At 39.9% G+C, this 12,951-nt stretch overlaps 1 protein-coding gene across 1 annotated transcript in view; it reads right to left on the minus strand.

The window, feature by feature from the left end:
* Window positions 1-1,152: 1,152 nt before the first annotated feature.
* LOC120714903 (VPS10 domain-containing receptor SorCS1-like) overlaps window positions 1,153-12,951 on the minus strand; it is a 48,538-nt gene continuing 36,739 nt past the window's right edge. The window contains exons 18-27 of the mRNA XM_040001499.1: window positions 12,634-12,805; window positions 12,159-12,345; window positions 11,080-11,213; window positions 10,854-10,977; window positions 9,123-9,235; window positions 8,083-8,217; window positions 4,752-4,851; window positions 4,294-4,402; window positions 3,111-3,265; window positions 1,153-1,817 (exon numbers count right to left, since the gene is read on the minus strand). Of these exons, the coding sequence (XP_039857433.1) occupies window positions 1,759-1,817; window positions 3,111-3,265; window positions 4,294-4,402; window positions 4,752-4,851; window positions 8,083-8,217; window positions 9,123-9,235; window positions 10,854-10,977; window positions 11,080-11,213; window positions 12,159-12,345; window positions 12,634-12,805 (1,288 nt within the window). The 3' untranslated portion in view covers window positions 1,153-1,758. The remainder of the gene's footprint in view (window positions 1,818-3,110; window positions 3,266-4,293; window positions 4,403-4,751; window positions 4,852-8,082; window positions 8,218-9,122; window positions 9,236-10,853; window positions 10,978-11,079; window positions 11,214-12,158; window positions 12,346-12,633; window positions 12,806-12,951) is intronic.

A 12,951-nucleotide genomic window follows, 5' to 3' on the forward strand; every position in this document is an offset into this window, starting at 1 on the left:
TTTTCTTTTTTTTTTACCTAAGACATATTTAGGTAGCTTGAAATAGAAAAAAAAAAAGGTCATGCAAATATGTTCACAATCGTATTCACAGGTTAATTATTCGGACTTAACAAAAATAGTTGTTAAATAAATAACAAGCACAAAAAAAAATCTTCAGATGACCATGTGGAGAGATGAGAGTTTGTCTGAAGACGAGTTTATTTATGCTTCAGGCTCAATTGGAGGATTGGAGGGAAGAAGTATGGAGAAGCCTCTAGTCAATTTGTCTTACTGACATATGATGCTGACAACACTTAAAAAGAAAAGTTTGATGAAGAAGAACTTTAGTACTTATCCCAAAGAGACAGCAGCTGACCAAAGCAGTGTGCGTAGGCTGAGCCTTGTTGACAGGAGATATGTCTTCTCTATCTCTGTGTCCCTTGCAGCGAACGAGATGAACAAATCTGCAGGCTTTTGTCCGCCGAGTCCTTGGGGGTAAACCTTAAACAGACTGCAGGCTCCCGTGCATTGCAGTAAACCGAGGAAATGCTATGTGTAGATGTCGGTATCATCTTAATATCATAAACAGTCCAGAGTAAATAAAAAGTGAATTACAATAATCCAAAAATCCACAGTTTCACTCTTTTCCTATAAAAAGGCACCACATCCTTCACAGTACCAGCAGTTCAAAGAAAATATTAAAAGTAAGTAATAATTGTGTCAAGGAGGCGACAAACTGAAAATAAACCTTGATCTAATAACTAAAGTGTAAATTTAGCGCTTTTTTTACTGCATTACAGTGAGTGTCTGCTGCAGTGTTATTATTCTGAAAATTTACATTTTGTTCTCTGTATAGAAACCCGAATACACCAGAAATGCTTCTGGCAATGAATAAATACAAAGTGTAAAAGTCACTGTTTTGTGCAACAGTTAAAGTTGACCGTATGACAATCAAATATAAGACTACCGTTGCAATAATAGCCCAAAACAATGATTTAGAGCACTAATGTGTTGTTCGCGTTAAAGCAGGGTAACATTTATGACGTTAGCATTCATTCTGCTGCCTTCATTGTCACCAAAATGACTTATTTGAGTCTACTAGACAAGAGGGATTGCTCGGATTTTCATCTGCTGTGCATACCCATCTACTATAATCTTCTGTTCTTATTTTTGTTATGACACATATTATAACATTTTGAGCGGCACAGAGGCAGGCTTGATGGAATACACAGATCTGGGACTAGGAGCTCTCCTTCATCTCCTGGATATTGCAAGCTTTCATTTGATGAGAATCTCCTGATAAGATTTACTGATTGTACAGAGCTTAATGAATCTGCTTCCCTCACTGTCTTACTCAGATAAGCTATTTCCACATAGTTAAATAAAGTAAACTCCACAAACACAAGTCCAAAAACAGAAACGGTAGAATATTTTGAGATATGATTACACATCACTCCCATTTGATATTTTCATATTTGGGCAGGCGCAGCTGTAACCAGCTGAGACTTCTTCCATTATGGATGTACATTATTTACATAAAAAGATCAGTGTCCTTGCAAAAATACAAGTATTTCAGTCAAAAAGTGTTCCTTTTCAAGAAGCAAGTATAAATCTGTACAGTCTCCTCAGAGGGATTAGGCAGCACAGTGTGAACTGGTCCATCCATGCATGGGTAGCAAAACACTCGAGACCATTCATTGTGACCGTGGTTTCATAGCTTGCTGGAAGTAACTGCCAAAGAAGATGTATTGCTTTCGAGTCGGTCATAGACTCTCAACATTAAAACACATGGGGTGCTTCATCAGAGAGCTTGATGTCTGTGTGAGATGGCAGGTAGCCTGGCAAGGGAGAAGAAAGGAAAGCGACACGGGAGGAATTTTATGTATGCTATTTGCATGAGGGTGTATTTTTGCAGGCAAACACATTTATCTTGGATGGGTCGATTGTTTAGCTACGCGTGGAGGTAAATCAACCAGAACTTCATATATATTTCTTGATGAAAATGCTTTCACCACTCTGCTTCTTTGCAGCTGTACTAATTATTTTATTGGGTCAAATAATTCACCGAGACATTCTCATCACTTTAGCTCACACTTGGTTGTGCTTCGCTTACCTGTGCATGCTAATACCTCACTGTGCCAAAGTCAGGCTGGCAAATACATAAATACATAACACATAATAATAACTCTGTCTTGGCAACTCGTCTGACAATACATGGGGAGGAAAAATAGAATTGGCACTTAACAGTAAGCGACTATCAAGTCAGCGAGCTTTAACTTGTGGCCAGCGCTCCTGACTGCGACAACTTTCTTTAATGTTTCAAATATTTATTATTTACAAATAAAGACACGATGCCTTTCAGTGAACACAGTTTTAGCATGTCGCGATTAAGATATAGCTTTCTGATTTCCTAGCACGTGGCTAGTCATTTTTTTTGCCAAACATTTGGTTCATCTTTAATGAAGACACTGCTACATACAGTATCAAACAAGACGTCTTCTGGGAATCATACAATGAAAATGTATCAGGTGTAGCATTATGCATTTGTCAATGTACATGTTCAAAACTATGATTCTTAATGGAAGAGCGTACTAGTCAACAAGAAATACCAGATTTATGTTGCACAGTTTCATTATTTCAGTTTCTCTGTGAATTTCCACTTTAAGTAACTCTCACTTTCGCTCCTGCCATGACTGTCCAGAAGATTCCACCAGGAGCATCCTCTTTGAACTCATTATCCAAAGTCTACATTTGCTCCCTTCAATTATAGCCCGTAAAGTAAGTGTGCCCTTTTTGGCTTCTTCACAGACACTGCTGTAAACCGTGTTTTATAGTTCATTCTGAATAAAAAAAATTTAAAAAACTGTTGACAGTGCTTTCTGTGGGATCTCCAAATTAATGGCGATAATGTCCCAGAAAAGAAACGAATCTTCTAAATGTCATTTTTGTTATTGCTCTTAGCACTACAAATAAAATTCCAGTTACCTCAATTCTATCAGGTAAGTAATTATGCAGTTTTAGTGACAAGTACACCGCCGGCTTGGCTGCCTGGGAAGATGACACCTATTTTGTTGCTTAAAAAACTGATACAAGCTGAATAAAGCCTGTAGCTTTAACAAAGCGCTACACACCTCTGCTTTTTGAGTCCAGCTGTACATCCACGTGATCCAGTGCGGTCAGCTTGTCCCCCTCAGGGTTTGGGACGGCTATGGAGGTCACTGACGGGATGACCTCTTGTTCTTTGTCAGGCTGCTCTGCCGTGTATGTGTTCATGCCTGGGATCTTCCTGCAGGTCGTGCACAAGGGGGGGAAAGGGAAGCAAGTTAATGGAAACCTGCCATCAGGTCTGTTTCACTAATGCCTTCACTAGGCATAATGTGTCACGCACTATTTTTAACTGTTAAGGATGGGAGAGGATTGCTTGAAAGCTGGAAACTAGGGCATTTTGCATTCCACTGGGCATTGCTCTCTCACTTTTCGTATTGTTCACCTCACTTTTCAATCAATTTTTCATCCCCTCAGATGCATCCCCAATTCTGCTTAAAACTAACATCTTGCATTTCTAATTTCAGATTCACCCCCTTGTGTTTTTGTGCTGCAGCTGGTGCTGTGACATTTGGGGGAGCTTAAGAACTCCAAGTTGATTTCTTAATGTAGTAATTACTATCCATAAAGTTCAGCAGTGTTTGCTTTATAATGAGTAAAATTCCACAAACTACTGACGAACAAAACCATCCCCCTGTGATTGGCATGGGATTACCTCCAGCAGAGGATGCTATTTACTGTATGTCCCTCACTGTATAATGTGTGTTGTCTCAGGATTCATCTTCTCAACCTTTCCTGCCATTCTGCAGAGTATGCCTCACCTTGGATAGCTGTGTTTAGCATTTCCGAAAGGTCAACCCTCGCATTGTCAGATAGATGAATATTGATAACTGCAGGACTCTGACACCCATTCAGCGCTCTGGGAGAATTGATTAGCCTGTCATTCCCTGTAATATTCTGCAGATTGAGACAGAGGGGAATTGTCTTATTTCTCAAGCTATTATTGTGTCGTGGATGTCCATAACTCAGAGATATATGGAGTCTGAATACTTCTGGAAAGTTTTAGGAGTTCGGCAGTTAGGTGCTTGCTTCTAGATAATGGGAGCAACCCTAAATAGGGCCGTGCGAATACACACAAACAAACAAAGCAATAACGTATTTTATCACAGACAACTTCATGGATGCGTCTGCAAATCAGAGGGCTTATTTTCATGACTCCGCCTAACTTATCTTTCTCTGACTGTGCTCTGTCACCCAAGTATTTTGTACCTTTTAAATTTATATATAACAAAGGCAGCCAGGCCCATCAGGACAACTGACACCAGCATGATGACCGCCGTGCCGCTGTGGCCACTATCACTGCTGTCCACGAGAGGAGCTTTGAAGCAGAAAGATGGAGAAAATGAGCACATATGCAGGCCAAGATTATATAGCAATTCTGTTAAATATCAGTCAGCGCAGTATAAACAGAGAGAACATGGAAAACGAATACAACAATAAGACAAAATACATAAGCTGTACTTTCCAGACTTCTGTTTAATTTTTAATAAGCATTTGAAAGGCTGAAAGCTCGTTCACATGTAGATCTCATTTTCAGCCTCAAACTAGAAGAACCGCACACAGTCTGGCCCCGACACGACCCCAGAAATGGGGTCTGGAACACATCTCTAACAAAAATGGATCAGGCATTTGTTCAGGTAGGTGTGTGACAGACGCAGCAGGCTCACCTGGAGACAGCCGTGTGGCGTACACGTTTACCTGCACCCCCGGTTTGAGTGTGAACTGGATGAGGTCTTGGTTCAGAGCACTTAGCAGAACCTGAGAAAGCTATGACGAGAAGTGGCAGAGCGGAGAAGGCTCAGTTAGCGGCAGCTGTATAGGAATATTTCACAGTCATCAATATTTCAACCACAGCCATTCCATCCAACAGCTTGAATTATGGATCAGAGTTTTTGCTTCCTTCTAAAGAGGAGCAAATGGTGATGTGACACAGGGAAAACCAAACCTGCTGCACTGAAACCTAACAGGCTTTAATGGTGGGGGAAAAACCTTATCAGGTAACCAGGTGTTCTGCTTATGGTGTGGCGGTGACATTAAAAAATAATCTTCTGCCATTTCCATCACAGCGGGGAGTTTTTCAAACTATTTCCTTGTCATGCTTCCTTTTAAAGGGAATGTGATTTGCCCATTTATAGGTTCAGTGAGGCAACATTATTGGAAATCAAAGTGTGTTCTAATATCTTAAAATTGCTGTTTTAATTTTTCTCCCTGAAGAGACTCAAGTTCCCCTGCTTTTCACACCTTGATGAAGCAGTCATTTAGCAAGAGACCAAAATGCCTTCCCAGTGCCCATTTGACTCCTTAGCCATGCCTCACTAATTCCATCTCGCTCTTTCTAAAATCTTTCCACTGGTTAAAATTAGACCGCTCTACACAGTATGAATAATTACTTTTTGTTCTAGTGGCATATCAGGGTCAGTAAATCTATTACACATTTTAATAAGCTCCTCCACACATGCACTCATCGATGCACATGTGTATGTGTTGGCGCTCACTCAGTGCCTCCACATTGCAAGTCATTCACTGGAGATGAGAACAGTGAACTGAAGATTTATTACCCTATTGTCTGTGAGGTTCTGCCAGGTAATCAGACAGGCTTTAGATAAATACATCTCTTTAATTCCCAATCCCAGCCGCCTGCCCCAGATTGTCTCCTTTCTCGATGGTGCCAATTATATGATGCATCAATGTAATTAAATACCTATTAACGTAGTTCAAGACTGACTGTGAGCCAGCAAAATTATGTTTACTTGTGATACATTGTAGTCTCTTCCGTTATGAATAAATGAGCTTGTCTAGCTTTAAAAAACATCTCTGTTTTATTGCTTTGTTTACCTATTTGATAGCTTTTCCGAACATGATGCGCGATACATTTCCAGGAATATTATTTCACAGCAAGAAAATAACAACCACGAAGCCCGGGCGGCTTAAAATAAAGTTGTTATCGTTACCCAAAGGTTTATGCAAGTCTCAAAACTTCACAGAGGTGACTGTCAGTCCAATTACACATTCTGAGATACTCTGAGTGTTATTTCAGTGCGCTGATGGATGCAGCAGTGCTTTTACACGGGAAGGCATTGCCCTCTAGTGTTGACATAAAGTATTACATTTTAGGAGTGCCTGAAATACAATATGCATCTGTGGAAACACTGAAATAATTAACAGTTTAGTGATACAGATTTAAAATCAGTTTGGAGGTTCTGTGAAACAATACGTGTGATAAGGAAGAGAAATACTGATTAAATAGGGGTATACTCAAAAAACAAGAAAGTACATGAGGACAGACTATTGAGACGCTACTGAAAGATTGGCTCGTGTAAGAAAAGAGCCTATGTGGTCTATATAATAATAACAATGAGCCTATATGGAACACATTCCTCTTATTCACTGAGTTCTCACTTGATGGACTACACCAGAGTTTGTGCATGCTTTAGCCCAATTACCACAAAAAATGTACAGTCCTCATTACGGCTGACCTTTTCCAAGGCATAACATCATATTTTTCCTCACCACCAAGCAGCCAGTGGCATCCATTCATTTCACAATGGTATGAAAATGCATTTTCAGAGACTTTAAACTTGGCTGACTTCGGTAATCCATCACAATGAGCATCATGTCTGCATTTATTTTTGTCAGAGTTAACCTTAATGTTAGGTGGTGATGGAGTGCAGACTTTCCAAGTCAAGCTGCACTTAAAACTGTGTTACTATGCAACTATAATGTAACTCTGACAAAAATAAGAGCAGACATTATGCTCATTTTGATGTATTGTCTTGCCAGAACAAGTTTCAAGTCTCCCCAAGTTGATGATTGGAATGGAAAAAAAAGGGAAACTGTGGCACCAAAGAAGGCAGAAGATATTTTAAGAAGTAATAAAGAAAAGCATAAAATAATTGGATAATAATTAGGTAGTCTCTCGCAGAACAGACTCTGTCTGTCAAACACATAAAAGAAAAGAAAAACTGGAAACAGGAAATAATAGTCAGTAGTCAGAGATAAGAGCAGGGGAATTTGTGCAAATACAATTTCATTTCAGCGCACACATACTTCCAGTACTGTGGACAAACAGAGAGAAAGTGAAGTTAAGATGTAACTCTCCTTAAAACACTTCTCCAATACATATAACCAAGGACTCTAAAAACAGCTTGATGCTCCACATCAATCGGAAATTGGAGAAAGAATCTTAGATAATTAAGGATGATTGCAGCAATATATGAGAAACTGAAATTTATGCAAAGAGTTTCTCAGGGGGAAAAAATCAATGCAGGAGGCAGTGTGGTGAAAAAAAATTGCAGACCACTTTCATTTTTATCCTTTAGCTTAAGACTATGGTATGGTAAATACAATGTTCTGTGTATCTGCAAAGCAAGATGCAACCCTGTGGTGACAGAAACTGTTCTGAGTTTTCGTCTGGGTTTGTATTTTTTGAAAGCAGGAGATAATGATGTCTGGTTTCCGAACGTTATTTTCTAGGTTATCAAGAGTTTTGTGATTCAGCCTCAGTCTGTCTTGTCCCCGGTCCCGGTGTCAAGCCTGTGAGTCTTAGTTTTGTCTCTGTGGTTATCTTACTTCCTGTTTTACTTCAATAGTCTCCTAACACATTCAGTTTTGCTTCCCTCGTCTCATTTGTCTAGATTAGTGTCACCTGTGTTCACACCTGTGGCCTGTGCTCTTGTTACCTCATGTGTATTTATGTCCTCAGTCCAGTCAGTGAGTTTATGTGGTGTTTTTAGAGTGCTACTTTTGGGTCCTCTCCTGTCTGCTAGACAGCTGCAGTGATAGAAAGATGTGTTTTTAATACTTAGCTTATACTGATAGCTCAACAATCCTGTATGACACTCTGAAGGAAAGGAGGCATTCTCCTGAGATGTTCTCTCCTGAGGCGGTCTCTTAACTCCTCAACTTCTTGTATTTATTTATTTTCTTTTGTGGATTACAGAAAACCAAAGTGTACTGAGTATCTGTCAAGGACCGTTATAGTGATTTATGAGACAGTACCTGATCCAGGTGTGCCCACTTTTCATCCATGGCTCTGTCACTTGGCCTCTTCTCAGGTACAATGAAAATCTCTGCTGTAGTTGGTAGCCCTGGAAGCACTGTGACCAGGAGCTGATCCTCACTGATTCCAGTGACCTTTTATAATAACAACAAAACCTCATTAAAAAAGGTTTTTGAACTGACACACTGTGAGGTGATAGTGTGCACTCCGGCCCTGAAATACGATCCTTGGGGGTCATCTGTATTAATGAGTAAATTCTTTCTGCTTTCTGCTTCATATATCATTTGCCTAAGCACCAGTCACTGTCGAGGTATAATGCACGAATCAAGTTAAACATGCAAGTTCAATATGACAGTCTTTGGTAAAGGCCAGAGCTTTTAGTGCATTTGTGCCGTAACCAGAGGTCTGCTGTCAGTTTCTTGGTGCAAACTGTGGTCATATCTGACAAGACAGAAGGTCAAAGTGAATGTTTCATACTGAGGGCTACTGTCGGATATATATAGAGCTCAGTATCCAGGTCTTTTACATAACCCGCTGCTTTGATGACATCCCCACAGTGTCTGAAAGAGAAAACCAGGCACATTTAACCACAGTGTGGCTCTTTTTTACTAGAGGTTGTGGTGTTCTCTCACCGTCATTCTCTTCTTCACAGAGGCAAAAGGCAAGTGTCATAGCAGCACTTTTACTGCCCTTTAGTGTTTTGACATGTTCAGTTGAAAGCTTGCGCTCGTAATAATGATTTCGAGTGATGCGCTATGTCAGCGTTCAGAGCGAAACGACTAATTACACAGCTACTGAGGTTAAAGACACTGCAGCTATTGGAGTGAAACACTTGACAAGATCACATGCATACATTACAAATGTAGCGTAACCAAAATCTTAAGTGTTATCAGCTCACTAGACAGTGACTAGAGTTTTTTTTCCCTCCTCCACACTAGTGTAAAGCTGTTAATTGCCAGAATCCAAATGAGATTTCTGAAGTTTAGTTTATTCCTACTCATGTTACAGCCTTTATAACACCAGCAGCTGAAAAACTGACCTGAACCATGCAGTTTTTCACAACTCTGGCGATGTCCTCTCTCCACTCAGACACCCCGGGGTTCAGCTCATCCAAATTAGATGAAAATGCCAACACGTGTGAGCGGAAATAATCTGAAATATAGGCAGAAATCTTCTTACTTCATGAAAAAAAAACTCTTTAAACAATTATCCACTTCACACACTTCAAATAACCCTTACACTGACTGGCAAAAGTGTCGTTTCTTGCATATATTTTTTGGTCTGGTGACCTTCTTATTTCATTTTAGAATACATTGTTTATTCCTGTGCATGCATCATTAGCTGCAGCTAAATCCTCGACTTTGTTTATTAGCTGCTACAAGAAAAGACAGTCGGAGTGCCAGTGATAAAATGTATTGATTGTACTACTGGCAGAATGTAAAATGAACACTGGAGATCTGCTATAGCGCTAAGTGTTTCATTAGATTCAAAGAGCAGCCCCAGGACTCCTCAAAAATTTGTATTTTCATTAAAATTTACATCTTTGTAAATGTTAGTAAACAATTTATATCAAAAAGAAAATAAATAGAAATTCTGTGCAGAGTTTCTGCTGTCTTTGTCTGTGTTACATGTATTTTTATTATTTATGGCGAGGGTGGCACAGAGGTGCAGTGGTTAACACTGCTGTTTAGCAAGAAGGGCCTCGGTTTGAATCCACTGTGTGTCTGTGTGGTGTTTGCATGTTCGCCTTTTGCCTCCATAGGTACACTCCAGGTATAATTCCCCCCCACAGCTCATGACATGCATGTTGATTGGAAATTCTTTGTAAAATTGGCCACAGGTGTGAGTGTGAATGGTTTGTCTCTCTGTGTTAGCTTTGCGATATTCTGGTGGCCTGTCCAGGTCCTTTCACCCTGCCTTTCACCCTGTGATGGCTGGGATAGGCTCGAAACTTTAATTGGATAAGCAGAAGAATATGCATGCAAATTTAAAGTTGAGTGATGGGTCCTGTTCATGTGCCAGTTCCATATGTGGTACAATTAACTTTGCAAACTAGCATAAAAAGTGAACGAAATTTAAAGAAATGCTCTGTCATTATTTATAATTACCTTCATTTATACTAGAAAAAAATAGCAGTGTCCTGGCCAAGAAAGACAACAGTGCAATCATAAGTTGCATAATTTAGTAGCACATACACATTCAAAACTATACACACATTGTTAATTGCAAGCAATAAAAATAAAAATAAAACACAGAAACAACCAAAATTCATAAAGTTGATTGTCTGTAAAAAATGAATATCTTTGTAAAAGTAATTGTAATTCCAGAAACAACAGGCAAAACACCTGGAGCCTGAAGTAAATGCCTCCAAGTCATTAAAAATAGAATTAAGTTCATTAAGTAAGAACTGTTCTTACTTAATGAACTGGTCTCACTTGCTTACCCAGGCTTAAACTTGGATCATAGAAACACTGCAGCAATGCTTTTATGTTTTCTGGCACATCTCATAACCCCTACAGAGCTTTCACATGATCAAAACTGTAGTTACTAAACTAAACAATTTCCACTGCAACACAGCCAGCGTCCTTCACTCATGAATGGCACGAGATGTGGCTGAAAGAAGCATCACTGAACCCTTTTTTTTGTGCTGTCAGAAGCCATAAAGTTTTCAAGTTATTCACTCTCAATTTCTAGAGGCAAAACAATTATCGAATGGCTACTTAAGTGCATTAGGTGAAGAAAATGATGGTAACATAAAAAAGATACATACCATAAACTGATACCCTCTTTTGATCTTGATGGACAGTGTTGCCCACTGAAGCCTGAACAGTAACAGTGTGAGTTCCCTCCTTGGAGAAAGTGAAGGGCATTGCGCCACTGAGGGTCACAACAGGCTAAAAAGGCATAGAGGCATGAGATGAGATGAAACTGTCTACTATCTATCATGCTGCTCAGTAAACAGGCGGCATGGTTTAGTAGGAGAAAGTATGGCTTACCTCCGTTTTGTTATCAAACCACCAGTAATAAGTGACTGTTCCCACATCACTGGGCTGTAGCACTGTGGTAAGGTTTACTGCTTTGTTCTTGATGACCACTGACGGAGCAGAAAGCTGGACCTGCTCGAGTTGACCTTTAGAAGGAAAATACAGAAACTCCAAAGTCGTACCTTTTGTTAAAATGCGTAAACGTAAAGCTTTCATGGTGCTCCAAATTTCAAGAGAAACCACGTATTTGATCACACAGTATTCTGGCACAACAATGGCGGCCTGGAACACATTGACAGGCAGGATGGAGCTGAATGCGCTTCAGGAGTGGTTTGACAAGTGTCTGCAGATGTTTTGATGTTTTTGCACCCATGAAAGTGCCACTATTGGAATCTGTTATAATGAGGTAAATTCAAGCTGACCAGTGGCGCTCTTTTCTGTCAACAAGGAGACAACAAACAGCTGTCTTTCACACCCACGCTGGATGAATGACACTCAAAGCTTTTTTTCTTTTTTTTTTTTGGTGAAGTCTTACTTTAATGAGCCGATCTGAACCCGCAGAAGGAGCGTAAGTGCATTTTCAAACCACTTTTTCACTCTAAAGGTTCAAAAGTCCAAGTGTTTTGATCTATTTGAAGGCTGGTGCAAAGTTAGCTGTATTATATACGTGTATATTCCAGCTCCATATTTTTATTTTTGGACATGGCTTTGCATGATTCAGATTTCAAAATAATCCTCATTTATCTTACACTTGGCCATGGTGTAGACCCTCAAGCTGTTTTAGCTCCCTTTAAGCCAACTTTCGTCTGATGTAAACAATTAACAGAAGGTTTGAACAGCAGGTGGGTGGGGCATCTGTGAGCTAGAACTGTATCGCCTGAGCTGATTGTATTAAAGATGTCACTGACATCATACAACACCAAGATCAGAAAAAAACTGCGTGAATCATGTGAACTTTTAAGGTTTAATATGAGCATTGCATTATGGATGATGCTTATAAATCTAGCATGGAAGTGGAACTGTATGCATTATATGATTTTGTATGCTTTAGCAGGAGCTTATCCAGGACAAGTTACTTTTTTTCCACTCACAGGAGACATGGAGGTAGAGTACGACCCTGTCAAAGCCCAGAGCGTTGTTTGCTGTAGCAGAAACTTGGTAGATGCCAACTTTACTGTAGATATGCTTGACCCCGTCGTCGATGGAGCTTATATTCACATACGATATAGCGGTTCCATCACCAAAGTCCACTGTTATACTTGTCATGGAGCCAAGACCCTTGCAAAAGAAAAGAAAATACTGTCACTCACGCTGTAACCTTGGTTGTTTGTCAGCATTCTTGCTGACAGACAACCGTGTGCTTTTTCTCTAATATCTACTGGAATGAGGTCATGTTGTAAATCATGTCACAGCATATTTATTTGATGTGCTGCTGCTCGGTCCTCTGTGATATGTTCATGACAGCATCTTGGTATACAGTACACCAATAAAAGAGCATGCACCCTAAAAGCTTCACCCTATAATGTAAACTACATGGGGTTTTTTTGTCTTAAGTGAACTCAGCACCTCTTCCAGAAACACCAAGAAGGTGACATTCTTTCCCAAAGTTGCTACCAGCGTTCCCTCATTGGTGAAGAGCTGGAGGCCCTTGGGAGCCTGACTGGGACACTTTTGTCGTCTGGGGCTGTACTTTAACAGGTTTCCCTCGGTGCAGTTGTTGGACAAAGCTCTGTGATATCTAGAATTCATAAAAGAAAAGAGAGGACATCTAAAATAAAGGACTGTCAGACATGGCATGAGCATAAAAGCAGGCACAACCCATGTAGACAGTGGATACGACTGTTTGTCATATTTAACTGCTGTATTAGGTGAGTTTAATTAGCC

This window comes from Simochromis diagramma, unplaced genomic scaffold (genome assembly GCF_900408965.1).
Source record: "Simochromis diagramma unplaced genomic scaffold, fSimDia1.1 OVJJ01000421.1, whole genome shotgun sequence".
In the NCBI taxonomy this organism is placed as follows: Eukaryota; Metazoa; Chordata; class Actinopteri; order Cichliformes; family Cichlidae; genus Simochromis; species Simochromis diagramma.